Source organism: Orcinus orca, chromosome 9, assembly GCF_937001465.1.
Source record: "Orcinus orca chromosome 9, mOrcOrc1.1, whole genome shotgun sequence".
In the NCBI taxonomy this organism is placed as follows: Eukaryota; Metazoa; Chordata; class Mammalia; order Artiodactyla; family Delphinidae; genus Orcinus; species Orcinus orca.
This window is the reverse complement of record NC_064567.1, coordinates 5,743,857-5,769,403: the sequence shown is the minus strand read 5'-3', so window position 1 is coordinate 5,769,403 and position 25,547 is coordinate 5,743,857. Positions and strand designations below refer to the sequence as shown.

At 53.7% G+C, this 25,547-nt stretch overlaps 1 protein-coding gene across 2 annotated transcripts; it reads right to left on the bottom strand.

The window, feature by feature from the left end:
- Positions 1 to 1,870: 1,870 nt before the first annotated feature.
- CRYGN (crystallin gamma N) lies at positions 1,871 to 24,144 on the bottom strand. 2 transcript variants are annotated; one of them, XM_049715178.1, is made up of 6 exons: positions 17,730 to 24,144; positions 15,586 to 15,834; positions 13,748 to 13,893; positions 9,302 to 10,212; positions 9,088 to 9,191; positions 1,871 to 8,972 (listed from the first exon to the last, which is right to left on the bottom strand). In XM_049715178.1, the coding sequence occupies exons 1-4, from the start codon at positions 18,255 to 18,257 to the stop codon at positions 10,077 to 10,079; spliced, it is 1,059 nt and encodes a 352-aa protein (XP_049571135.1). In that variant the 5' UTR covers positions 18,258 to 24,144; the 3' UTR covers positions 1,871 to 8,972; positions 9,088 to 9,191; positions 9,302 to 10,076. The 2 variants fall into 2 exon arrangements, with proteins under 2 accessions (XP_049571135.1, XP_049571136.1); XM_049715179.1 differs by lacking the exons at positions 1,871 to 8,972; positions 9,088 to 9,191; positions 9,302 to 10,212 and adding an exon at positions 11,843 to 13,003.
- Positions 24,145 to 25,547: the final 1,403 nt, after the last annotated feature.

Below are 25,547 nucleotides of genomic sequence, written 5' to 3'. Positions count from 1 at the left end.
ACACCGCAGAGCAACTAAGCCCGTGCGCCACAACTACTGAGCCTGCGCTTTAGAGCCCACGAGCCACAACTACGGAGCCTGCGTGCCATAACTACTGAATCCTGCACGCCTAGAGCCCGTGCTCTGCAGCAAGAGAAGCCACCGCAATGAGAAGCCTGCGCACCTCAACGAAGAGTAGCCCCCGCTTGCCGCAACTAGAGAAAGCCCGCACGCAGCAAGGAAGACCAAACGCAGCCAAAAAAAAAAAACGATTGTGCTTCAAAGTACACTATCAAGAAAGTGAAAAATCAGTCTACAGAATGGGAGAAAATATTTGCAAATCATATCTCTGACAAGGCTTTGGTATTCAGAATGTATTTTTTAAAAAATCTTACAACTCAACAATAAAAACACAAATAACCCAATTTAAAAATGAGAGGATTTAAATAACATTTCTCCAAAGAAGAATACAAAATAACCAATGAACGCATGAAAAGATGCTCAACATAAACTAGTCATTAGAGAAATTCAAATTAAAACCACAATGAGATACCACTACACCTATTAGAATGATTAAAATGAACAAGTCTGATCATTTCAAGAATTCTTGTTGGCAAGAATACGAAACGACTGGAACTTTCATATACAGGCTCACCTCGTTCTATTGCACTTCCCAGATATTGCCTTTTACAAACTGAAGGTCTGTGGCAACCCTGTGTCAAGCAAGTCTGTCGGCACCATTTTTCCAACAGCATCTGTTCACTTTGTGCCTCTGTGTCACATTTTGGTAATTCTTGAAATATTTCAAACTTTTTCATTGTTATTATATTTATTACACTGATCTGTGATCAGTGACCTTTGATGTTACTATGACTTGCTGAAGGCTCAGATGATGGTTAGCATTTTTTAGCAACAAAATATTTTAAAATTAAGGTATGTACTTTTTTTTTTAGACATAATGCTATTGCACACAGTACATGACAATATAGTGTGAACATAACTTTTATATGCACCGGCAAACCCCAGAATTTGTGTGACTCACTTTATTGTTAGATTTACTTTATTGCAGTGATCTGGTACAGAGCCCACATCTCCGAGGCGTGCCTGCACATCTGATGAGAATATAAAACAGTACAACCACTTCGGAAAACAGTTGGGCAATTTCCTAGAGAGTTAAACATACACCTACCATATGACTCATCCATTCCTCTTTAGCCAAGAGCGCGAAAGCATCTGTCCATGTGAAGACTTGCACATGAATTTTCATAGCAGCTTTATTTCCAATAGTCAAAACTGGAAACACCCCCAGATGTCAAGGCAAGAGTTTAGCTGAGCTAATGCTGCCTCAGCCTCCATTTTTTTGGCCGGGGGGCCTCCAGGGACCTTCCTGCTGTTCCAGGGGGCCCGTCTCTCCTTCCCTCAGGGTCCTGGTCTGATCCCTTCTACCCTTTCCGGCCCCAGCCCACGGTCCCTCCCATTACTCAACAATTAAATATAGCACAATTATTCTTGAAGTGGAATTACTAGGCTTCCATTTGCTGTTAAGGGGGCCAAGGGAGCTCTTCCCCCTACATTCCAGATTTCAGCCTCAGAAGGAGAGATATTTGAGACAGAGACTTTCCCAAGCATCCTGATTTTTCCCTGCGCAGGTGGCAGCCATCTTTGGTTTATGGTTTCAGACCGACTTTGCCAACTCATTGCAAGTAATTACCTGAAACTAACCCATCATTCATACTCTTCACCAGCATCTTGCTTGCAGCAGCTTACGAAGAGGTAAAACCAGGTCTCTGTATTCGCCGGCCAATGGGAAAGTGACGATTTACAAGGGTGGTAGAAACTTTCTGACATATTCCCCACCCCACCCCCAAACAGCACTAAACAAACAAAAATTCTGTGCTTTTGTAATCTTTATTTTATTCCACTATAATTGAGTGACAGTCCTAAGGCAGGCACAATTACACGTTGGGTAGTAACTTTTGGCTTCCCTAATGACTTCTCAGGATAATTATCATCTTCCTGATTTTACTGATGAGGAAACTGAAGCCTCTCGAGGTTAAGCAAAGTCGCTCAGCTGGTGAGTGGAGATTGCATATCTGTTATCGCCAAGTCTAAGGGCGTGTCCACCAAATGACAGAGTCAGTGGCTTGGAAGGAGCAGGCCCACCCTCTGTGCTAACACATAGAAGGCTCGTGGTCCTGCCTTTCGCTCCAGTCCCGCTGAATTTTCCTAGAGAGATCTTGGGCAAAGATCTGGCAAGAGTGCCTTTCCCCGAATATTCAGATGTGGGTGATGTCCTAAGAGCATTTCTCTGAGGATGAGATAAGCAAGGCGACAGTCAGTTTCCGGGCGGACACACTTGCCGTCAGAGACCTCAGAGCTTCTGCATGTGGGCCCCCGTGCTCTTCATCTGACACACTGTGGCAGCCTGGTCAGAGTGTGTGTCTGCGTGTCTGCATGTGTGTTTGTGTGTGCGTGTGTGTGTGTGTGTCTGCATGTGTGTTTGTGTGTGACTCGGAGGGAACGTCAGGGAGCTTGCTGTAGCAACATCTGTTTTCACTCATTCCAGAAGATTTCTAGCTTCCCTCAAAACCATGCATTTGCTTGCTCTCTGTGTGGTTTCTGAAGCCAAGTGTAATTCGTACCGGGGTTGCTAATCCTACAAAGGGTATTTACATGAGTTTCGGGTTCTTTCGAGTGGAGACCAGGGCCAGCTCACCCCTAACTCCACACCTGCCTGTATTTTGCTGGGAGCAGAAAGGGTGGTCGACCAGGGGTGTCAGTCAGCATTCTTTGGCTGAAACGAAAGAAACTGGGTTTGGGGAGTTTAAGCAAGAAAGGGGGATTTGTTGGAAGGATAGTGAGTGAAGGAGAGATGAACACCCAGATTAAAGAAGGTCAAGAACTCGGGAAAAGTCAACGTCTCGGCAGCCAGAACTTGAGGAATGCATCTCTGGGATGTGGCTGTGAGTTTACTTGGCCCCAGCCCTCCTCTCTCCTGGGGTGATTTGGTACCAGATTTCATTTCCAAGGAGAGAGAATTAATTGCCCTACCTCGAGTTTCATCTGTTTGGGAGCAGGACCCTGTGGCTGCTGCCTCAGCAGAATCACAGCAGCTGTAGTAGGTCCAAGTTGCTCCCTGCCGGCGACCCTCTGGCAGGACCCTGTGACTGCTGCCCACTGCTCATACACAAACACCCTTCTCTCCATGGTCGCTGATGAAAAAGGCCCCTGCCTCCCAGGGACCGCCCTGTGGGAGCCTCAGTGCATCGCCCCACTCCCGACGGATGACAGTCCAAAGAGCCCCCGCCCACCCGGCTTCCCATGCCCCTAAGTGGTGTGATAGGGTGGCTGGTCTCTGAGTCCAAGAGCATGAGGCATGTTCACTCGCATCGAGATAGTCTTTTTTTTTTTTAACTTTTTATTTTATATTGGAGTAGAGCCGATTACCAATGTTGTGATAGTTTCAGGTGCACAGCAAAGGGACTCGGCCAACCATACACATGTACCCATTCTCCCCTCCCATCCAGGCTGCCACATAACATTGAGCAGAGTTCCCTGTGCTCTACAGTAGGTCCTTGTTGGTTATCCATTTTAAATATAGCCGTGTGTACGTGTCAATCCCAAACTCCCTAACTATCCCTTCCCTCCACCTTTCCCCCCGGAAACCATAAGGTCGTTCTCTCAGTCTGTCACTCTGTTTTGAGATACTGTCTTATCTTCTATAACCTATGGACGAAATGATAAATCAGATACCAAAACCCTACACTACTTAACAAAGAGAAGAATATTTTTAAGATGTGCGTGTCTGGGTCTGAAATCTAGGAAAACCTCTGCTGTGGTTGATGGCAGGAGTTAGGTACGGGCTCTGGAGTCGGCCGGCTGGAGCTCTTTGCTGCTTTTGCCACTTCTGGTGCAGCTCTGGACAAGTTACTGCTACCTTGTTAAGTCTACTTCTTTAGCTGTAAAAGAGACAAGAGCCACATACCCACCTCGTTATAAGTAAAAAATAGTTTAGCACAGTGTTTTGGGCATAGTAGTTGCTCAATAAATGTTCGCTGTGTTGTCGTTACTAGTATTTACTGATAACCAAGTATGGCCAGGCCCTGCTTCAACAGCCCGATTAGATTCGCTTAGAATTTGCTAAATGTTCCTATGTAAACAAGTGATGTTAAAATCTTCTCCCCCACAGAAAGTTTACTTTGGCATGATGCCACAGGCCTACCCCTATGGGATGTGATTAGCAAAAAATTCCTAAGAAACTTGTTCTTTTCTTTGCGGGAGGGATCTGCTGAGGACGCAGCTTGTGATGATCAGCATGGGTCCTGAGGACCCAGGGAAGAAATTCATTTCTGGCCGGAGTCCCAGGAATCTCTGTGCTTCTCTGGGAAAATGGGTTTATCTCTTGGACTCGGCCTCATGGAATCGATCTTGTTTCCCTGCTTGCTTTGGCCCAGTCCGGGGTCCCTCTCCAGCAGAGAATCTGGAGTTTGCTTGCTACATAGAGCATTGTGGAAGCTAACCTTACCATGGCCTCACCTTTTTTCTTCTTTTTCAAAAGTCCAATGATTCCGTCATATACCTTTTCCATCTGATTTGTTGAGGAAGGTGGACACTCTCCTGGCCGTGGCAGCCAGCCCCCACGTGGTGTCGTGGCGCTTGAGCCCCACGCCTCTCTGTGTGAAGGGCCCTGCCGTCTCAGAGGCTCCTCTCTGGCAGGCCCCAGGAAAGGATTTCCACCAGCCGCCCCGTTTGGGGGGCGCCCCGTTCCTGCTGGCTTCTCTGTCCACGTGATCCAGGAGCCCCGGGGCCCAGGGTGGCCTGGGCCCAGCTGTGAAGTGGACACGCTGCTCTGTTCCCCAGGCCAGGCACTCAGGGGCAGCCTCCCCAGTCCTCGATGGGAAAGGGACCCAGGAGACAACCTTCTCAGTCCCAGTGCTGGGGTCTCTGCCCTGGCTGTTGTGGACTCTGGGGTCAGTGGAGAGACGGGGTGGCTTTGTCTTCCTGTCCACTCCCCAGACTTTGGTCCCCGAGTCAGGCAGCCTGCAGCATCACAAGTGCCCTCCCCCTCTTGCTGAAGTGGGACCCTGCCACACGACTGATAGCTCACCTGGCCCCCGCCCCCCACCCAGAGTGCATAGTCCTGGGGGCTGCATGGCCAGGAGCGGGGTTCTCACTTCTGACCGCTCAACCTGCCCCCGCCACATACACTGACCGAGGGGCTGGTCTCGGCATCCAGCGAGGCTGGCTCCAAACCCACAGGCCCGTCCAGGGCAGCTGCCGCCCAGCCCCCTCCCGGCAGAGCCATGCCAGGGCACAGTGTCCGCTGGACTCTTAGGGATGTTTTCAATCACTGATTCCAAAGAGGGGCTTAGCCTCCGGCAGCAGGGAAGCCAAGGGCCTATTTACAAAAGAGCTCATTTTACAGGTCCAGGCCTCACAGGCCCCAGTGCAAGGCACTCCCTCGGTGTCATCGGGCTCGCCCCGACATTTGTGTGGCTGGGCAGGGACTGGGGGTCAGGAGGTCAGGGCTCAGCCCAGGTCCTCACCCCGGCTCTCTGAGCCACCCTGCGGGAGGAACGACCCCTTGTGCACTTTCCATTCCCTCGGCAGCCATCGCACAGCACTGGATGGGGGGTGAGGGGTGCGAGTGAGAGATTCCCCAGGTACGGGCAGTTGTGGGCAGGTGGGACCCACGCTGTCCTCCAGAATCTGGGGAGGCTCTTCGACAGCCCTCAGCCCCCCAGCAACGAGAAGCCAGACTTTGTCTTTATTGTGGTGACATACACAGGACAGACGATTTACCATCCGAACCATTATCCGGCGCACAGTTCATTTAACACCTTCCGTCGTTGGGCAACCATCACCACCATCATCTCCAGAACTTTCTCATCTTCCCAAACGGAAACTCTGGAGCTACATTTTTAAGGTCTCTCATTCAACAGGTTTTTATTGAAAATCCCTGTGGTTTCTTTTTCTTAAAATAAATTTATTTATTTATTTAATTTTGGCTGCATCGGGTCTTCGTTGCTGCGCGCGGGCTTTCTCTAGTTGCGGCGAGCGGGGGCTACTCTTCATTGAGGTGTGCGGCTTCTCATTGTGGTGGCTTCTCTTGTTGCAGAGCACGGGCTCTAGGCGTGTGGGCTCAGTAGTTGTGGCTCGCAGGCTCTAGAGCGCAGGCTCAGTAGTTGTGGCGCACGGGCTTAGTTGCTCCGCGGCATGTGGGATCTTCCCGGACCAGGGCTCGAACCCGTGTCCCCTGCATTGCCAGGCGGACTCTCAACCACTGCACCACCAGGAAAGGCCATCCCTGGGGTTTCTTGAGGGAACACAGATCTGTAGGGCTCTGGAGGTGGAGACAGGAGGCCGTGTCAGGGAACATAGGGGGGTCCTCAGGGGCGCAGGGGACTCCGGGCTCACGGGGGTGGGGGTGGGGCAGCGGCAGCGAGGTTGTGGGAACATCTGTGGGGTTTTCAAAGGGAATGTTTTTCCTGTGATCCGACGGGCCTGATAAACAGCGCATGCGCGTTCCTGGTCGGCAGGGGGCGCGGGCCGGGTGGAGGGGGCGTGGAGCGGTCGGTGGGTGGGAGGACTGATGGCTGAGGACACGAGGATGGCTCTGGGAGCGCCCCGGCTCTCCAAACCGCAGAGTTGAGACAGAAGTATGTGAAGCATGTGTGAGTCTCTTTCGAAGGCGCTGGCCCTCGGTCCACCGACCCCCTGGACAGACATCAGACAAATTACAAGTCTGCCCACAAGCACTTTGCTGGGAATCTTGTTTTTCCTCTTGAGACAAAAAGCAGATTTGCTGACAGATTACGGAGCAGAGGGCTGGGGTGAGGGGGAGGTCACCTGGGAGCACAAGCCTATTGGTGAAGCACTAAATCACCAGTTAATGAGGTGCTGGGGAACTGGATGAGTTTAGAGAAACCTCTGGAACGAGGGAAGGGCTGCGTGCGAGGCTGGCTCCTCCCCTGGCTACCGGGGACTGGACCGAGCTCCTCAGCCAGGGGGATTCTTCCTTAATTCCCTAGGAGGGGCTTATCTTCACTGTACAGCTTGGGAAACTGAGGCACGGGGCAGTGACTTGTCCAAGGACACATCCTAGTGAGTAACAGAGAGAGGATCGGGGCGGAGACCCAGAGCTGGCCCTTAACGCTGCTCCCCCCACGTTCTGGGTGACATCCAGTGCATCACTTACTACTGAGAGCCAGTATTCATACGGCACCTTCTCAGGGTTACTTGTTCGGCCTTTACAGCTGTATACAGTTGAAACAACAGACGTGATCACCCTCATTTCACAGAGCAGGAGACTGAGGCCTGGAGAGACCATTTGGTTCATGTTATAGGCTGAAACGTGTCCCTCCCAAATTCGTATGTTGAAGTCCTAACCCTCAGAACCTCAGAATGTGACTGTATTAGGAGACACAGGGTCTTTCAAGAGGTGATTAAGTTAAAATGAGGTCGTTAGGTTGGACTCTAATCCAATATGACTGGTATCCTTACAAGAAGAGATTAGGACACAGACACGCACAGGGGAAAGGCCGTGTGAGGACACAGGGAGAAGACGGCCCCCTGCAAGCCAGGGAGAGAGGCCTCAGGAGAAACCACACTTGCCAGCACCTTCATCTTGGACTTCTGGCCTCCAGAACCGTGAGAGAAAACATTTCCATCACCTAAGCCCCGTGCTGACTGATACACTTTGCACCCAGTTCACACCAGGCCCCGCTTCTCCCCGTGATGCCCGCTGACCAGGGTAAGGACGTCTGGATTCCTTTCCTCATGGGCCATGGGGAGTTTGAATGAGGTGATGCAGGGGACTATGCTTTTGAGTATGTGATTGCTACTGGGTGGACTACTGTTATTTTAACTATTGTATCGATAAAATACACCTGTATATGCAAATGTGTGTGCAGCGGAGTGGCTGGGAGCAAAGGTATCAGCGAGACCTGGTTTGAATCCTGACTGTTGTGTGACCTTGGGCAAGTTGCTTAACCTGTCTGCGTCTAGCTCTCCTTCATAGCGGTGATAACAAGCATATTACCATCTTGGTGTTATTGCACAGTAAGTAAAATTACACAGGTTCCACTAGTACAGAGCCTGGCATCAAGTCAGAGCATAAAAGAAAAGCTCCATCGTCAACATCAACACGGGGCGGGGGGGGGGGGGGGGGGGGGAAGGGGTGTGAGATCCTGGAAGCCTGGGGCCAGCCAGACCCGCTGGCCCCTCCCCTCCCCGCTGGCCCCTCCCCTCCCAGGCCTGATGTGGAGCTCTGAGGGTCAGACAGTTGCAGGAAAGAGCAGCTGAGCAGGGACAAGGGCATGGCTGTGGGCAGGGCCTCCCACACGGGGGGACGAGTGTAGCTGAGGTCACACGGAAAGCGCCACATCCCCGAATAAACGGGCAGAGAAAGGGGAAAACAGGAGCATGGTTTTCAACAAACCCTCTTCTCGACTCACACGAGGCGAGGTACTCCGGGCTCAGAGATCTGACTGGTTTGCCGTTAGTTTTGTGGTGGTTTCTTTCTTTTTTTTCTGCTTGGTGCGTGGTGGCGGTTATGCTTCTATCATTTACACGATAAGCCAGTCCAAGTTAGATGCAAGTTTCAGAAGGATTCAAGTGATAAATGTGGAGAAAAGGAAAGCATATAATAGCTTGAATACAATTGGAAAGGGTTCCTAATAATAAAAAGAAAGAAGTCAAGAAAAATCAGTAACTCATTTCCCTTAGCACTGAAAATGTGTGCGTGTAAAGCATACAATATCAGATAAAGATAAATTGGGATAGGTAATGGCAGTATATGACAGATGAAGGCCTATTTTTACTCCAAACTACGGCTTTCCATCAGCTCTGTGGTGGTTTTCAGTTGTTGGTTGGGACGGTGAGCGCCGCTGCTCAGGATTCTGGTGGGCAGCCGTAGGCGGGGAGCGCGGAGTTACCTGGGCCACTCCCAGGATCCAGCAGGCCCTCTCTCACTGGGGACAGGAGGCTGGACACTGAAGTATGGGTGGGGACGCATCGGGGGCCTCTTATTCCCGGAAATCCCACTACCTCCCAGGCCAGGCTCCTTCCTCCCTCTCTCCTGGGGCTGTGACCCCCTATCAAACCCACCCCAGCAAGGTGGGCCCAGTGTCCTGCAGAGGGCCCGGGCCACAGAGAAGCTCCGTGGATTCACCCTCGGGATGGAGAGAGCCTGGGCCCTGGGTGGTGCAGCCCTGCAAGCAGCTGCGGGTGAGCAGATGCTCTCTGCTCCCTTCAGCCCTGAAAGCTTCACCCCTTCAGCTTCCTCCTAAGTCTCCTACCCCTCCATCCCCCCAGAGCCCACCTGTTCAGGAAGCAACTCCCCCTCGTCTTCCCCCAGTTTCTCTCTCCTTACAGGATACAAGGAGTGATGTGTCCCTGGGATCCAGCCACTCCTTTCAGAAGATCCTCCCCTATAAACTACAAGATCCCCCAGAGATGCAGACTCAGGACCCCTGGGTCAGGCCTGGCTGTGGAGTGGACCAGACCACGTGGCCTGGCAGCCCCTGTCCCTGATCAGGGAGACTAGAGCCCAGAGGGAGCCCCCACCTCACAGCAGACCCCCTCGGTCCCCTGCCCCGCTCCATCCCCATCACATCCTCGCCCCGCCCCCATCACGCCTCCCCCGCTGCCCCTTTCTCCCCTAACTGGCCTGTGGGTGGGGTTCCTGGAAGGGGAAGCGCCCTGGCCCCATCCTGGTTCCACTGGGAGCTGCTCTGGGACCCGAGGTGGTGACTCCCCATGTAGGACGCTGGCTTTTCACGTGTGAAGTGACAGGATTGAACTCCATGACCTATAGGTCCCTTCCAGCCCTAATGCTCCCCCAGCGGGTGCCTCGCAACGTCCCCCTCCACCCTTCCTGATCGGTCCCTCCCACGCCGGGGGGTCCTGCCAGCCCCTTGCCCAGGGCCTGGGGGCCCCCCGCCCGGCTGTCCCTTGGTCACGAAGGGCAGAGGAGTCACTCAGCGCTTGGCTTTTATGACGTTTATTTCCCACGGTCCGAGTCCCGGGCGGGCTGGGGGGACTGTCCCTCTCTCCGGGCCGCTCCTGGTCGCAGCCAGACACCGGCGGGCGGGCGGTCAGAAGAAGTTGGCCACCCGGCGGAGGGACTGGACGCGCGCGCTCTGGGCGTCCCAGTCGGAGAAGCTGCGGAAGTCGCCGCGCTCCACCAGGTACATGCGGCCGCGGTAGTTGGGCTCCTCGTACAGGACCCACCTAGGCCAGAGGGCGGCGGAGGTCAGGGCCCGGTGCTGAGCAGCGCAGGGCCCGGCCGCTCCTGTCCTGGCACCACAGCCGCGCGTGCCCTCCTTCCCCGCAGCCGCCGCCCCGCGCCCCTCCGCCCCGGGCCAGCCCTTCCCGCCCGTGACCCCATCCCCGTTCTTGGCTTATTTCTCCGCCCACCTCCCGCCCGTCCTTTCACTGCCCCGTGTGTCCGGGCCAGTGCTCGGTGAGACACTTTGCACCCAGGGGTGCTCAGTTGACATTTGAAACTGACCAGTCCAGAATGTTCATCACAAGGGCCAGGAGTGGTTCCAGGACGCACGTCCACTCTCATCCTCCCACTCCCCCGCCCACACACACCACTCCTTCCTGCTCCTGAAAAAGGCTGTTTGCACAGACAGCACCCAGCACGTGGCAGGGGGCCTGGCACAGAATGGGAACTGATTACTATTCATTCGTTCCATCGTTCAGCAAATGTGTTCCTGGGTCCACGTGTGCGCCCAGCCCTGCTTCAGGCCTTGGCGAGTCTCACATCAGTCAGACCACAGGTTCCTGCGGTGGGGTGAGGGGTGAGGGAGGCAGCTGCACGGATGAGGGAGCCTTTCCCTCCCCATCGCAGCTCCCAGCTCCAGGGCAGCTGCTAACAGGCCGGGGAGCAGAGACTGGCGACAAGGACACGGACTGGTCTAGGAGCACCTATGGCTGGGCTCTGGGCCAGGGCAGGAGAGAACAGGGCCGCTCATCACCAGAGGCTATGGGGCTGCAGGTAATCGGGAAGATTTCTCTCTTGGAAGGGGCGGTGGGGGGATGGGGCCCCCCAAAAGTCGTCTCTGCCTGCAGACCGGAGGGCAGGGGGTGTGATCTGAGGAGAGGCCTCCGGACACGTGGGGAGCGTGGCTGTCGCAGTCCCATCCCTCCACTGTCCCTGAGACAAGCAGGCAGCTGGGAGGGCCAGGGGGACCCCCCCCACTGAGCTGGGCTCTGGAGCCTGTGCTGAGGGGCGAGGGGGCGGCGGCGGGGAGCACGGCAGGCCTCAAAGCCAACTTGCTCCACACCCACTCTGTCCAGGGCGGCCCTCTCCACCTCACTCTGGCCTCTTTCTCTTTGACCACTGATAGAACACAGCGTTTTTCTCTGTCAGTCACGGAGGGGCTGGGGGCCTTGGGAAGCAAAGCAGGCCTCAGTCTCCAGGCCCCCGACAAAGGGGCTACACACCCAGGTCTGGCTGCTGGGGTCCCTTCTGGCCCAGGCCATGGGGTGCTCTGACCTAAGGGTTCTTGTCCATGGACCCCAAAGCACTCTGGTGCTGAAGGAGGTTTCTCCCCAGGAGACACATCCTCAGAATCTGTGAGCCCATCCAGCACAAGGCCAGCTGCCACTCACCTGCCACCACCGTCCCTCTCCTCCCCCATCCCAACCCCACATCCGGAGCCTGGCACAGTCTGCTGAGGGTCAGGGGTCGGGCATGAGAGAGAGGTGGAGAGTGGGAGTGAGTGGGGAGCACTGGGCAGGCCGGGCCCAGTCTGGCCTCTCCCCACCCCTTGCCCCGCCGGCCTCTCCGTGCCCACCGCATCCCCCACCCTGCCCATGACCTCCCCACACTCCGCGCACATGCTGTGCCCACCGCATCCCCCACCCTGCCCATGACCTCCCCACACTCCGCGCACATGCTGAGGCCGTGGCCTGAGGCACCTCCAAGGGAGTCAGCCCCTCCCTCCCTCCCTGGAGGAGCTGGGAAGGACCCCCAGCAGTGTCCTGGGCTGCCCTGGAGCATATGGGCGTCCCCAAAAGGAAGAAGAGGAAGGGACCGGCTAGGCCTCCGCAGGAACCCCTCACCCTCCCCTGCTTCCTGCCGTGGGAGGGAGGGGCGCGCCGTCCGCCGTCGGCACCAGGACTGCACCCTTGGGAAGTGGGCCTCGAGGTGCTGGCATATCTCTTCCAGGTGCCCTTCAGGACATGGGTCTGTGGGGACAGGCCATTCCTGAGCGACTTGGGACCCAAAGAAAATGGCTCCTGGCAGGTAGGAGGTGTGGGGAGACCCACCTTCCTCCCCCATCCTCAGATGCCCGGAAAGCCCTCGAAGGAGGTCACGCCCACACTAGGGGACCCTGGGGGGCACCACTGGGCAGCTTTTCCTTGCCAAGGGCTTACATTTTTTTTTTACAAGTTAAAGTCACAGGAGGCCAAGGACGAGGGCTCCATGGGGAACGGAGCAGAGCCCGGGTCCAGACGTGGGACCCACTGCAGGCAGTGCCCCGCGGAGTCCTCGCCCCTCTGAGCACCATCTCCGCTTAGGTGAAGTGGGGGGTGAAGTCCCTACAGTCAAATCTTAGCTCCTACCTTCCTGCCTTTTTCTCTTAACAAGCCCCTGGAGTCCCGGGGGTGGCTGGAGGGGGACTGGGCCTCGGGGCTCAGGACACCTTCTACACAAAGGTACGACTCTGGCCTCACAAGACACAACTTAGCCAGCAAATGGTCGTTTTGGAATTCTACCCCTGGATTGCCAGGTGCCATTGACTGAGGGCAAACCTGGAATTTCTGAAAGGCCTTTGGGTCAGGGGCCCAGGGCCCAGCAGCCAACATCTGACCTCGCAGGGGAAGGTGGGGAGTTCTTCCTCCAGCTCGGCCACGTCCTCCTTCAGTCCCTCCCATGACCACTCGCTTGCACCCTGATCCCGTGCCTCAGAAACACAGACAGCAAAGGGCTCCCGTAGCTGCTGAGAGAAGAGCCAGGCTCCTGGGATGCACGTTTCGGGGCTCTTCTCCTGGGACATGGGGCTGAGATCTGGGGAGACACCCAGCTCTAGATCAGGGACAGTCTGACTTGAAGCCAAAGGCCTGGCTGCAATCCCAGTGGGGCCACTCCCAGCGGGGTGGGGTAACTTTCTGGGTCTCAGCTTGCTCCTCTGTAAAATGGGGCAACGCTCTCCACTCAGCTGGGCAGCTGGGGTGTGAGCAGGGGCTGTGAAACTGGCACAAAGGGTGTGCACAATGGGCGTTCAGATGCCCTTGGCTGGTGGAAGGAACCCGGTGTGCGGGAGTCGACGGAAGCACAGGGTTCTGACGGCTTTCTGGGGCTAGGGCGGACGAGCCCCCCTGGGCCTGGGGAAAAGCCTCCCAGCCGCTCTCCATCCCCCAGAAGTGAGCCACTGTGACATCATCTCCCCGGGAGGCCAGCGTGGCAGGGCTGGGTGTGTGGCAGGAGAGGTCCAGTTCGGAGTAAATAACGGGTGAGCATGTGGGCAGGGCCACCCTTGCGAGAGCAGACTTCTCCCTGCTCGAGAAAACCAAAGCGCAGCCCATGAGCTCAGCCCAGTCACAGAAAACGGCTAGGGCTGCAAAGGGCCCTCCTGCCATCGAGGGGGGCCTTTGGGGCCCTGCGTCCCCTCACCATGGCCTTCCTGGGCCAGGGGGACAGATGGGGGAGGGAAAAGGTCTCTGGGCAGGGGACAGGCGGCCCCCCTGCTGGGGTCTGATCCAGCCCGGCAGGCGGGGAACCGTGGTCAGCGGCCACGCGGGTTCTACTCACGCGCCGTCCCCGTACACCTTGATGGCGTTGACCCAGTTCTTGGCCCAGCCCTTACTCTGAAGGAAGGGACAGTCGTCCTTGAACTCCAGGCACTGGCCTGTGAAGTTGCAGCCCTCGAAGATTTCTAGGCGGAAATGCTCCCCATGCTGTGGGCCCCCCACAAGTGGAGGAAGGAAAGAGGGTGAACAGTGGTGACGTTTCCCGTCATAAACAGGAGCCCGTGTGGGCAGGAGCTTGGACCCACCCAGCACCCAGGGCACCCGTGAGTTCCTGGGCTGGGGGGCCGGTGAGTACCCCGACCTCAACGCACGCCCCTCAGACCAGAACTGCCGCTCATTCTTGCGTATGAGATTTGGTTGGATGAAAGGGGTCTATTAGTTTAAAAAGATTCAGAGCCCCTGAACCAGTCCAGTCGCTTCGTTCTTCAACTGCAGAACCCAAGGTTCAGAGAGGGCCAGACCTCCTGGGACAGCGGCCGCCCTCGGACCGGCCCGGGCCACTGGGCTTCCTCCTGCCCCAGACATACCACCGCATTCCTCTGCCCTTCACCCCCTCCTGGGCCACAGGCCACTGGCAGCCTTTAAATGATAATATTTTACAAACTGTAATAGAACGTTTATTAAAACACGAAGCCAAAAATCTAAAACAAATAACAGGGATCTCATTTGCTGAAATCCCTGCTGGCTCCCTGGGACGAGGACATACATCTCCCCATAAGATTCCCCGTATTTCCAAAGACCGAGGTGGGCCAGCTCCCCACGGGCTCTGGCGCCGGCGGGGGCTGGGTCTGCGCCACAGCTGGCCCCAAGGACAGCTCTTCCGAGAACAGCATTCGAAAGATACCCAGGGTAGTTTTCATATAAATAGCATTATGCAAGATCCAGGGCCAGCCATGTTAATTCTTTTTTCCAAATGTCCGTGACCTGGTGGAAATCTTAAGAAAGCATTCTTACAATTTGAGAGGCCAACGCCCAGCTGGTTTTGCAACCCATGTAGAAAAGAGAGGGGTTTCCACACAGGAGGCCCCTCCCCTGGGGGTCCTCAGATGTCCATCCAGGAGAGGGTCCTCCCGCAGACACAGGGCCGAGACTCTCTGATAAGTTGTACACCCCTGGTCTCGGGAACCAGCCATTTCCCACCCTAGCTTCCGGAGCTCACAGAAGGTCAGTTAGGACTTGAAGATGGAAAAATTCTAAGGAATGGGAATGCCCAGTCTCAAACCCTATACCCTGAGGGCAACTTCGCCATGGGGGAGTGACACCTCTCATTGGCTCTCCCGCACGTACTGGGCGGCCCTGTGAAAAGGCAGCCACCTGCTGGCTCCTGCCCCCCAATTCCCGCTGCCTGGCCAGTGATACCTAAACTTCCTCCGTCGGCCACTCCATTGAAGGCTCCTGAAAAGCACTAGAAGATGACCTGCTTGGGTGGACGCACCAGGACCACATCAGCCTTACTTTAGCTGAATGCTCCCCTATCTGGCTGCAGATCCAAACCTCTCATGTTTTCAATAGCATTTTAAGTGGAAAACTCAGCAAGATTTTGGCATCAGAAATTGAAAGTGGTTTCCTGATACATGGCTGAAAATGGAGGAATGAAAACTCCCAGGGGCTTTCCTATTGGGTCCCCACGCACGGGAGTGGCTGGGTCTGTGTGGGGACATCTCTCGGGCTTAAAGATCTCACAGTCTCATCCGTTCCTAAAGCTGGGAGGGCCCTGCTCCCCCCACCCCCATCCCCCGATTACTCATCCCACGTCTAACCAGGCCTAACTGGGCCCTGGGTCACTCCAGCAGGAACCGCCCCCACCCCGGCCAAGTGGAGTGGCCCAGGCCCACTCACCATTCCAACAGGCCGACAGGAGCCCATGTGGTCGTTGTGTCTGTTCCAGAGGTAGAAGTCGGGGTAGTCGCCGTGCTCCAGGACGAACTGCTGGCCCCGGAAGTCGGGGTGATCAAAGCAGACCCAGGCCCCACTCTCCACACGGACAGAGTTCACCCGGTTCATAAAGCCTCGGTCTTGGAAGTTGTCACAGTCCCCGAAGACCTCCAGCTTCCGCCCCGTGAAGTGCTTGCCCTCGTAGAGAGTAATCTAGAAAGGCCAGGTTAGAGGACCCAGGAGTCAGGGGCTTCTCTCCACTACTGAACCCCAATTCCCAGGCCCTGGAGCCCCGACCTGCAGCATGCAGTAGGCGCTCAACACTGCCTGTTGCCTGGGTGAGAGAATGCCTGGTTGGCGGGTTGAGGTCAGACCCAGCACCCGGCTCGCCCCACCCCAGGAGGCCATGGTTGAGCAGACGGATCTCAGAAGATATGAGGGGACAGGGATTTCCCCTTTGTCCAGGAGCCCGTTTGAAAACAGGGTCTTTTCCAACTCCCACTGCATTTTTTAAACTCAATTTTTGTTTATTGTTAAAACATAACATCCAACGAAATGTTTCAAAAGAAAACACTTCACCTACAACCCTATAACCGAATATTCACTTTCCAGAAAGTCAGGTTTCCGAGACTGGGCCCCTTAACAGGAGATATTGAATCCAACGAGCCAAGTCAGGGCCTGGCACGGGATTAAAGGCTCAAAAGAGGGCTTTTTCAATGTAACCCCGTCCCTTTGTGTCCTAGGCCCCTCCTCTGGGTGACATGCATGTGTCAGACCTGGAGCTTTCTAACCCGGCGGTCAGTTCAGACACTGTGTCCTATGGTGAGGTAGCACTGATGGGTAGTCCCTGTTCCCAAACTAAACATGAACCAGATGGTAACTGGACTTGCTGTGGTGATCATTTGATAATGTATAAAAAAATATACAATGTTATACACCTGAAACTAATAAAGTCTTGTTAGTCAATTGTACTTCAATAAAAACAAAACAAAACAAAACAAAAACAAACAGAAGAACCATACCAACCCCAAAACTCACTCACTTTCTGCAGAGGAACCGAAAATTCCAACTCTCAATAACTCTTTGGGTTTCAAGAATTGTGCTCCTAGAAGGGCCCTGGCAAAGTAATGTTGCCTGGGGCCCAGTAACTGTGGTCATGATGTACGTGTACTGTCACTGATGGTAGAACTGCTCCTCTGGGCCCCTCGGAGTTAGGCGAGGCCAGATGCTTTGGCCAAAGGGATGTGTGTGGACGTGGAAGCTTTGAACACCACGCACCACTTCTCGCCTCTCCCTTTCCCTCTGCTGATAGCAAGGTGTCCCTCTGCAGCACAGAGGAGGGTGTGCAGACCACAGCGGAGGTGAGCTCTCGGCGTTGTCGCTGAGGCATAACCCAGCCCCCGCAGACAGATACAGTAATGCTCTCACCCACTAACCTTGAATGTAGCCCCTGGAAACCAAAGGCAGTCTCAGCTTAGCTAGAATAGGGAGCCAGGGCAGGGGGTAGAGATCCAAACTTGCCACTCTTCCTGCGCAAGGCAGGTCTGATGGAGGGCTCCCCCCGCCCCCAGATATTCAAGGACAACTGGTCACCCACAGGATTCGAAGGTCCCTCAAATTTCAACATTTTGCAGAGAACCTGCCCCAAGGGCCCCTGAGCAGATCCTGAGGAAGCAGCAGCCACGTTTGAACAGCCTCAGGCAAAGAAGCGGGGCCCAAGGGCTGCAGGGCAAGTCGAGGATCCCCACTCCAACCCCGGCACCCCTTAGGTCTGAGCCCCGTCCCTGCGCCGGGCTCTGGGGCACCGTCCCTGCGCCGGGCTCTGGGGCAGGGGCTTGGCGCCGCAGAACCAGTGCTGGAGACACTGGGTGGAAGAACTCCCCACCCACATCACAGAGGCCCTCAGCCGGGGCCAGGCACCCCGTTTTGTTCAGAAATTTAGCCCACTCTGCTCGGGGTTGTCAGATGCAAAGGGCATCAAGCGGGTTGGCCGCACCTGTCCCCGGCCCCCATCCTCAGCACAAAGAGCAATGAGGGCGGGTGTCTGGGCCCCTGCGGTCACCCTGGGCGGCGGCGGACGGACGCGAGAGGTTAGAGTAGGCACTCACCTTCCCCGAGCGCTGCGCCATGGTGCGCCTCGTGCGCGGTCCCACCGGCCCGCGGGGGCCCCAGATATAGCGGGCGGCGCCCTGCTGGCTCAGCGCCGCCCCGACAAAAGATTTGCTGGGCCGGCGCGTTAGTGCTGTCGGGCGTGCTAAGCCCGCGAGGGGCCGCCCGGCCCGTGGGACCCAACCCGTCCCCCGCCCCCTCCCGGGGGTCTCCCTGGTGCTATCGCGCCTGCGAGCCCAGCCAGCCCCCAAGGCCTCCTCTCTCGCCGGCCCTGCTGAGTCAGGACTGGTGGGCCCCGCCCCGCCCCCCGACGCCTCTGCCCTGGGGTGGGGTTCCTCAGGCTCCCCTCGCCCTCCCTCCTCCGCACAGAGCCTTACCAGACCTCCCGCCGCGCGCTCTCCCACCCGGGGACCGAGGCTCACATTGCTAGAGTTCGCTTTCTCTTCGAGTGAAGAAGGATGGACCCCTGCTCCAGAGGGCAAAGAAGACAGCCCCTGCCCGCCCCCCTGCCCGCTGCTCTTGTCCATCCCAAGTTTGTGTACCCTACCCACAGGGAGGCCAGACAAACCGAAATGTTGGAGCTCGGCACAGAGGAGGGTTTCTTGCAAGGGGCATGAAAGGAGAACCGGCTGGCTCACGCTCAAAAGGCTGCAACTCCCTGCGGGGTTTCAGGGAACGTTTTTTTATAGGCAGGGTGAGGGAGGGGAGTTGCAGGGTGTGAAGTGGTCTGGCTCCCGCACAAGTCTCTGCTTGGCTGACGGTGAGGTAGTGGGGCAGTGTCAGGTGCGGTAGAGTGCGGTGGTGTCACAGGGGTTAACGTGATCGATCAATCGTCAGGCTCCAGTAGGCCTGGGGGCTACGTGCTCATGGTCATCAAGTAGTTAACTTCTTCCATTTGGTGGGGATTTTAGCATCTGTAAAACAACTCAGGAAGTGTGCTTCAGATGCTGTTATCTAGGTACTTCAGGGAGGAACTAAGGATTCTGTGACGCCACATGGCTGATTTACCGTTCAAATTCTTACCAGTTCTCCTGGCCCCACTGCTCTCTCTATCACTACATGTTCACATCCTTCCACTCATTAATTCTTGAGCCAGGCTTTTGTGACTCAGGGGAGGCCTGGGAGACTACAGCTTTTCTACAGACAAGAGTCAGGCAGAGACATGCGGGGGAGGGGTCTGTCAGGAAGGTCCAATAGGGTCCTGCTCTGTTACACTTCGGTCTTAGCTCCCAGCCGCACCTTAAATTTTCTGCTCCAGCAGCACCCTGGGCTGCCCCTATATCTCTATGCCAGGCTGTGGTCCTGCAGACTCCACTTCTGCTGTTTTGCCCCCCAGAATGCTGTCCCTCTACCTCTGCCCCTCTCCGCCCAGTCCGTGCTCACCCTTGATCTGTTGAGGTGTCACCCGCCCCGACTCAAACCCCACTCGCCGGTGGGCCACAGTGCTCTGCACCCAGACCACCCTGGACGGCAAGGACGGGTTTACAGAAACACGCAGCCTCACCCCAGCGTGGGACTTTCTCAGGGCACAGACGTTCTTGGCACATAACAGAGGCTCAAAGATTGTTTGTGGAATGAACAGAGTCAACACTGAGGCCACAAGATGCGCACCCCCAAATTGCCGGGGGGATGAGACGTGCATGCGGAGAACAAAGCAGGGCGGTTAGCTGGGGCAAGGGGCCAACCCTGAGCTCGAAGGAGAGAGAGCTCATCCAAGCCATGGTGACCCCAGGGGGCTTCACAGAGGACAGGGCAGAGAGGACGCGGGTGCGGGGAGCAGTCTGAGCTGTTCTTAGGAAAGAAGATTTTTATCACCGTTTCACGGATGAGACACTTCAGGTCCAGGAAAAGGAGGTCATGGACAATGGAGGCACAGGGGTGACCTTGTCCCTGCTCTGGGAGGCTGGCACATGTAGTGCAGACACTACCACCTGCATGTCACCCTTGCATCCAAGGACAGGCCTGCCAGGGGGCCTGGCCTGACTGCCATCCCCACGGTCATCCACACTGGCCAAACCACACATTCTAACGTTTGCTTCCGGACATGGGCCCTGCTGGGGAAATGGAATTCAAAACAAAATCTCCCAACCCAGAGAGCCTGTCCATATAGGTTGAAGAGAGAGAACAGTCGTATTACTGACTAAGCATTAACCCAAGAGATGATGCGTCCCAGGCAATCTGTACAGTGACTGCAGAGACAGAGAAGGCTCAGCCTTTCAGAGTCAGGCAGACATACTCATTATGTACATGTTCTCAAGATATAATTTTCTCGTATCTTTATGCCCAGATATGAGAAAATTAATAGGCTTTGCAGTTCAGAGTAAGGTGGCAGCTGAAGTTAAGCCCCTCTCCTCCCCGGAAACTGGGAGGTGGGACATTATGTTTCAAACAGATAGCTCCCAGCTGCTACAGGAAACCTTCAGAGTATTATTAGATTGGCAAGAGGTTTCTTTAGCCATTAAAAAGGTGCACGTAACACACCACTGTAAAGCAATTATACTCCAATAAAGATGTTAAAAAAAAAAATGGCGCCCATACATGTGAAAAAGACAAAGAAATTCTGGAAGAAAAAGGGGAATTTAATTTTCCCTTGTATTCACCTGGGAAAATTAAGCCCCTTATTATTTTTTTAAATATAGGCTTTATTTTTCAGAGCAGTTTTAGGTTCATAGCAAAATTGAATAAAAGTATAGAAGGTTCCCATACCCTCCCCACCTCCACGTATACCGTCTCCCCCACCATCAGCACCACACCCAGACGGTACGTTTCTTGTAGCTGATGAGCCTATATTGACACATCGCTATCACCCGAAGTCCACAGTTTACATTACAGTTCACTCTTGGTGTCGAGTTTTGACAACCGTATAATGACATGTATCCATCATTATAGCATCATACATATACATACAGAGTATTTTCATTGCCCTAAAAATCCTCTGTGCTCTGCCTATCCATCCCTCTCCCCCCGCCCCAACCCCTGGCAACCACTGATCCTTTCACCGTCTCCACAGTTTTGCCTTGTCCAGAATGTCATCTAGTTGGAATCATACAGTATGTTGTCTTTTCAGATTGGCTTCTTTTAATGAGTAATATGCCTTTGCATTTCCTCTACGTCTTTTCGTGGCCTGATAGCTCACTTCCTTTTAGCGCTGAATAATATTTCATTGTCTGGCTGCGTCACAGTTTATCCACTGACCTACTGAACGACATCTTGATTGCTTCCAAGTTAAGGCAATTACGAATAAAGCTGCTATAAACATTCATGGGCAGGTTTTTGCATGGAGATCAGTTTTCAGCTCCTTTGGGTAAATATCAGCAGTATGTATCCAGCGAGTCTGGATCATATGGTTAAGAGTATGTTGAATTTTGAAGAGACTGCCAAACGGTCTTCTAGAGCGGCTGCACCGCTTGCATTCCTGCCAGCGATGAATGCGAGCTCCTGCTACTCCGCAATCTTGTCAGCACTTGGTGGTGTCAGTGTTTTGGATTTTAGCCATTCTGCTAGGTGTGTAGCGGGATCTCATTATTTTCAGAGTGTCTTATCTTTAATTTGTATTTGCCGTTACTATGCCAGGGCCCACAGACAATGCACACAGGGGATGTGGGCAGAATTCAAAACAGAGCAGTGATTTGGGGTATTTTCTGCAAAGCATACTGAAAAATGACCAGTCACAGGCCTCAGAGAATTGGTAAAAAATGAACCTGTCGATAAGATGTCTGCAATTTTAACCTCTATTCCCCATTCCCAATGCAACATCTCAATTCTCACTCAGGATTTTCATTATAAGGAGGTCAGGTCTGCCAAGACTCACATGATCTATGTGTGCCTGAGAAGAGCTCCTCCCCTAAATAGCTATCAATACATACATATACAAATACAAGACTGGCAAAACCTCACCAGTAGAGACTCATTTCTTTGAGTGGATCATCTTCAAAGCATTGTTAACATGTACTTTGAAATAGGTGAGATCTTAAGCCACATATGACAGCTAGTTGGGGACAAAATACTGGGGGAATGGGCTCAGCGTAAGTGTGGTGACAGTGGAAGGAGCAGGCTGAGGGTGCTACCTTGATTTTTAGAAAATCTCAATAACATGCAAACTTAAAAGCTGTCAGTAGCTGCTCAGTGTCAGAAAGTTGCAAAATGTGTGCTGATTCAGTGTCCACCTGCCTGCCTCCATCCTCCTGCCTCTTGTTTTTGTCAAGTCTCTCTCCCTTTTGGGCAATTTAGAGCATAGAGAGCTCTAGAGAATAAGGAACAATGACACACCCACTACCCAGGTTTGTCAAATATTAATGTGTTGCCATGTTTATGTCAGGTTGATTTATTTTCTTTAAAGAAAGAAGTCATCAGAAGCTTTTCCTCCCCACATATACCCACTACCGTGATGTTTGTGTTTATTATTTCTTTGCATGTTTTCACATCTTTACTGTCTATTTGTATACAGGGAAATAATACACATTTTTACAATGTGGCAATATTGTATATGCACCCTTCTGCAATTTGTTATTTTGTTGTTAGTGACCCCAGTTTCTGAAACGGTGAATGAATAACTCTTGGAAAAGTCCCTCAGAAAACTAAGTAAAATCTCCCATCTAGTTAGTAAATTGCATGCTGGGAAAATTCAGTGTATATTAAAATCAGGCAAAGAATACTGTCTTTTTTTTTTTTTTTCTTTTGGCTGCGCCACAAGGCTGGTCAGATCTTACTTCTCCAACCAGGGATCGAACCCCTGCAGTGGAAGCACGGAGTCCTAACCACTGGACCACCAGGGAATTCTGCATTTATGGGTGAAACTGTGGGACAATTGCTCATTGCATGTTGCAGGGTATCAAGTATCCTCGGGTCCTGCCTACTGAAGGCTACCCTTCCTCTGTCATTCTGACAAATGGAAACACCTTCACATTCCCAAAAGAACCCCGGGGCCAATCTCGCCCCCTTTGGGGTCCACACCTTTAGTAAAATTGTCAGGGGAAGCATGAGCACACCTTCAACTCCACAGGATGAAGCAAAGGCCCCCCAGACCCATGCATTTGTGTTCAGCTTCTCAACATCGTCCATACGTACATCATGTTTGCTCTGCTGTTTACTGCTTACTCATATCCTTTGCTCATTTTTCCCCGAGTCCTTCCTGACTGATGTGTGTGTGTTAACCTGTTATCTATTCCTTTGTGGTATGTCTATTAGTCTGTTATCTGTTCCTTTGCTTTTGTGTGTGTTAACCTGTCATCTGTTCCTTGTTGTGTCCGTGTGTGTTTTAACCTGTAATCTAACCTATTATCTGAAGACCTTTCCCAGTTTGTGGCTTGAACCACTGGACTGGGACCCATTTTTATTGGACAGGGAGGGAGGGAACACCTTTAGCCAGAATCTGTGCCCTGTCTGTGGACTAGCCGGGACCTCAGCCTTCTGGGTTGAGGGGTGAAAACATCCTCTGGCTTGCTCAGTGTGAGGTCCCACGGACCCGGGGTTCCCTGCTCTGCCCGAGTTCAAATCCACTTCTAGGAGATGATGATAAGACATCTCCCTCCCAAAAGAGGGGCCAGAGGTCTCCAAGGGGGAACATTGGATTGGGGTAGGGAAGAAAAGGGTGGTAGTGCAAAGGCTGGACGCGTGGGTCCAAGAATCCCCTTGTCCCCCATATCCTATCCTCAAATACTGCGCCGCTTAGGTAAGTGAAAGGCGCTGAAGCCTGACCCCTAGAGGTGGTTACAGTAACTACACTCCCCCTCCCTCCCAGGGAAATTGTTAGGGGCCAGGTAGTGGGAAGACATAGAATTATAATAAATTCAAAAATGGGGACAATAATAATGACTTTCATAGTGTTTACACAGTAAGGCACCAACGAAGACTTATTATATCATTTAATTTTCTCAACAATCTTAAGAGGTAGGTATTATTACCCCCATTTCATAGATGTGGAAAGTGAGGCAGAGTAAGTAACTTGCCCAAGGTCACACAACAAGTAAGCAGTGGAGTTGGGATTTGAATCCAGAATCCATGTCCTCAACCCCTACAGATGCACAATTCCAACATTCCTTCAGCGTTTGGCAGTTTTCCAAGGATGCCCAGCTTGTCTATTCCTGTTCTTGTTTTGGACTTTGCTCCTCCAGTTCTCCCTCCTTCACCTAAGTCTTCGACATTTCCTGATCTAATGCCTCAAAGGCCAAGAATATGCCCATCCTTTAAAAACTCCCCCTCAAATGCAGATTCAAAGCACAACGAGACATCTCGTTAGAATGGCAGAAATTTAAAGAGACAACCAATTATAAGTCTTGGTGAGGATGCAGGGCAGGTGGACACTCCTGAGCTGCTGGAAGGGATGTAAAACCCTGCGGCCACTTGCAGAAACATATTTTTATAAAGTTAAGATACACCTACCGTGCGACCTGGTGTTTACCCACGAGCAATGAGAACATTCGCCAAAGACTAGCCCACATCGCTCACAGTGGCTCACTCCTGATAACACCAGCGTGGAAGCGCCAGGCCTCCTTCAACAGATAAAGAAATCACAGTTCACCCAGACAGGGGAACATCCCTCAGCAGGAAAAAGGGACAAACTACTGATAAACACAGAAAAGCAAAGAAAACAAAGTCTCAAAAACATTACACTGAGCTGAAGGAGGCAGACAGAAAAGACTGCACATTGGATGATTCTATTTGAAATCTGGACAAGGTAGAACAAATCTTCAGTGATGGGCAGCAGGTCGGACAGTGCATGGTCCAGAGGTATGTAAATCATTATTGTGTGTAAATTATACCTAAAAAATAACAACTGTATTAAAACAGTCCCCTTTCATCCCAACACTGCAACCCTCTCTTATATTTTCATTCGTCACCTGCCACAAAAAGAATCCACTCCCTCTGGCTTCAGAAACCGCCCTCTTCCCCACCGAGGAAAACTGTCCTCTCAAAGGCGGACCCACCTCACCCCAGGGGCTGGACCGAAGGGGTGGTACTGTGCCTCTCCACGTAGCAGGGACACCAGTGATCGTCTGGAAGTTCACCTGCACCTCCCTCCCACTTCAGGCCCACCCTCACACACCTCCTCCTTCTACAGCCTCTCCCCAGGGGGTAGCAGCCCCCATGACCCCCAAGTCATGATCTCCAGCCCAGACTACTCTGCCGAACTCCATGGCTGAGGACCCAACTGCCTCCCGGGCACCTCCGCCCACCCAGATGCCACGGTCCTTCAAGGTCAAGATGTTTAAAACCTGATCATCTTCTTCCTCTGAAACCCACTCCATGACCTGCCCAGCGACCCGAGTCCTGAACCTGGCTGCCACCTGCAACCTCTCCTCCCTCTGTGTCACCCTTAAGCCCCAAGAGTCTCAGGGCCCAGCAGACCTGGCTTCCCCCTCCCCACTTCTCCATCCTCACTGTCTCTCTCTGCCCCTTAGTACCGGCCAGGGTGGCCCCCACAAGAGCGAGGGCGACATGGGAAGATCCAACAGGAGTCACGCAGCCTGGCTGTCACAGATGGATCCCGGCCTGCGAGGAACTAGTTATGTGGCTACTGCGTGCTGTCCAAGGGGAGAAGCGTTGGTCCCCTCCTGTTCATTAGCACAGATGGATGTCACCACAGGGGATGTCCTGGCCACTTGGCACGGGAGAGGGCTGGTGTCTGCTCCGTCCCGGGCAGAGGGCAGCTTGTGTTGTCTCCCCCTGTGTCACTCGCCACTGTCCCCCCGGAGCAGGGCTCAGGTGTCCCGAGATCCACAAGCCCCGGGCCTGCTGTGACGGCAGGAAGGAGCACCCCAGCGAGTCACGCCCACTGTGGTCTTGGCTTTTGGCCCAGAGTCCCCGTCGCCTAAGCT

Excerpts from the sequence above, each read along its gene's own strand:
- CRYGN (XM_049715178.1), bottom strand. The coding sequence starts at position 18,257 with ATGGACAAGAGCAGCGGGCAGGGGGGCGGGCAGGGGCTGTCTTCTTTG. Across the intron at positions 15,835-17,729 it reads TGGCGCAGCGCTCGGGGAAG|ATTACTCTCTACGAGGGCAA; the intron begins GTGAGTGCCTAC and ends TGGCCTTTCTAG. Across the intron at positions 10,213-13,747 it reads AAGGTGTACGGGGACGGCGC|GTGGGTCCTGTACGAGGAGC; the intron begins GTGAGTAGAACC and ends CCTCTGGCCTAG.